Source organism: Cajanus cajan, chromosome 9 (assembly GCF_000230855.2).
Source record: "Cajanus cajan strain Asha chromosome 9, NIPB_CcT2T_4, whole genome shotgun sequence".
Classification (NCBI taxonomy): Eukaryota; Viridiplantae; Streptophyta; class Magnoliopsida; order Fabales; family Fabaceae; genus Cajanus; species Cajanus cajan.
This window is the reverse complement of record NC_138525.1, coordinates 22,197,428-22,198,682: the sequence shown is the minus strand read 5'-3', so window position 1 is coordinate 22,198,682 and position 1,255 is coordinate 22,197,428. Positions and strand designations below refer to the sequence as shown.

Here is a 1,255-nt window from a genome sequence, read left to right as displayed (position 1 = left end):
TAATTCTCCCAAACCTCGTTTTTTCATGTATCCATCACCAATACCAATATATTTTATAGGCCTTCAATAATTTCTGAAAAAGTTGTGGAGTCATTAGATCGGGAAACAGATTCACCAATTGGTTCAATATCTAAGTCTCAAGTTGGACTAGAGAACATCAAACTTGATGTAGGAGGACAACAAGGAGAAGAAATATGTACTCAAAAAAATTGCGTGTAAGCTTTTCTGTCGAAGAGGATAATTTACTTATTCAATCATGGCTCAATATTTTGAAGGATTCAATTGTGGGAGTTGATCAAACTGGAAATAGTTTCTGGATAAGAATCAAAGAGAATTACAACAACAATTGCAATCAATTTCCAAAAACGAATCTAGGTCAGTTAAAAAGTCGTTAGTTTCGAATCAATAAAGCAGTTCAATTATTTGTCGGATGTTATAAACAAAGCTCGTGATAAAAAAAAGTGGCAACTCAGAAAAAGACATCATGGCAAATGCATATAAAATTTACTCACAAGATGTAGGTGATAAATTCAATTTTGAGCATGCATGGCTATTATTAAGAGATGAGCCAAAATGGAAATCTGAATCAATGAAGAGCTCTTCTAAAAGATTAAAGATCTCTAAATCTGGGAAATACTCAACGTCTTCTAACATAGATGCAGCAAGTGATTGTCAAGAATATGACCCAACAACCTCAATGTCTCGTCCAATAGGTCAAAAAGCAACGAAAAAAAAGAGTAAAGCAAAGGTTGACGAAACATCTTCCGACAAAAAGGAGTTGGATAATATGACAAAAGCAATATTAGAAAGAAGTGTTGCAGTAAAGAAATTGGTTGCAGCGAAGGAGGCAACTAACTTTAGTATAATGTATGACATTCTCACGAAGGACACATCTGGAATGACTGAAAAGCAACTCAAAGATCATGAATTGACTTGTAATTTTATTAGGCGCAAATTAGGAGTATAAATATTATTATAATTTTAATTATTGCAAATTAGACTAGCCATTATAAACTTTATTGTAATTGAATTTAATTTGTTGTAACTTTATATTTAATTTTTGGTAATTCTTTTTATTATGTAATTTCTTTTGTTTGTTATTCATATTTATATATTATCCATAATAATTAATTTTTGAAAAATTTATCATAAAGTGTAGTGTGAGTTGTCAAAAAGTATAGTATGAGTTGTAAAATAGTAGAGGTGCTTATAAGCAATTTTTATTGGAGCAAAAATTGTAAAAATATAGTATAAA

The 1,255-nt window shown here is 30.2% G+C and overlaps 1 protein-coding gene across 1 annotated transcript; it reads left to right on the top strand.

Annotated features, from left to right (window-relative positions):
- Nucleotides 1–484: 484 nt before the first annotated feature.
- On the top strand, nucleotides 485–967 carry LOC145952014 (uncharacterized). The gene has a single exon (XM_083064235.1). The coding sequence runs from the start codon at nucleotides 485–487 to the stop codon at nucleotides 965–967; it is 483 nt and encodes a 160-aa protein (XP_082920361.1).
- The last annotated feature ends 288 nt before the right edge of the window (nucleotides 968–1,255 follow it).

Coding starts and splice junctions, on each gene's coding strand:
- LOC145952014 (XM_083064235.1), top strand. CDS start 485: ATGGCAAATGCATATAAAATTTACTCACAAGATGTAGGTGATAAATTC.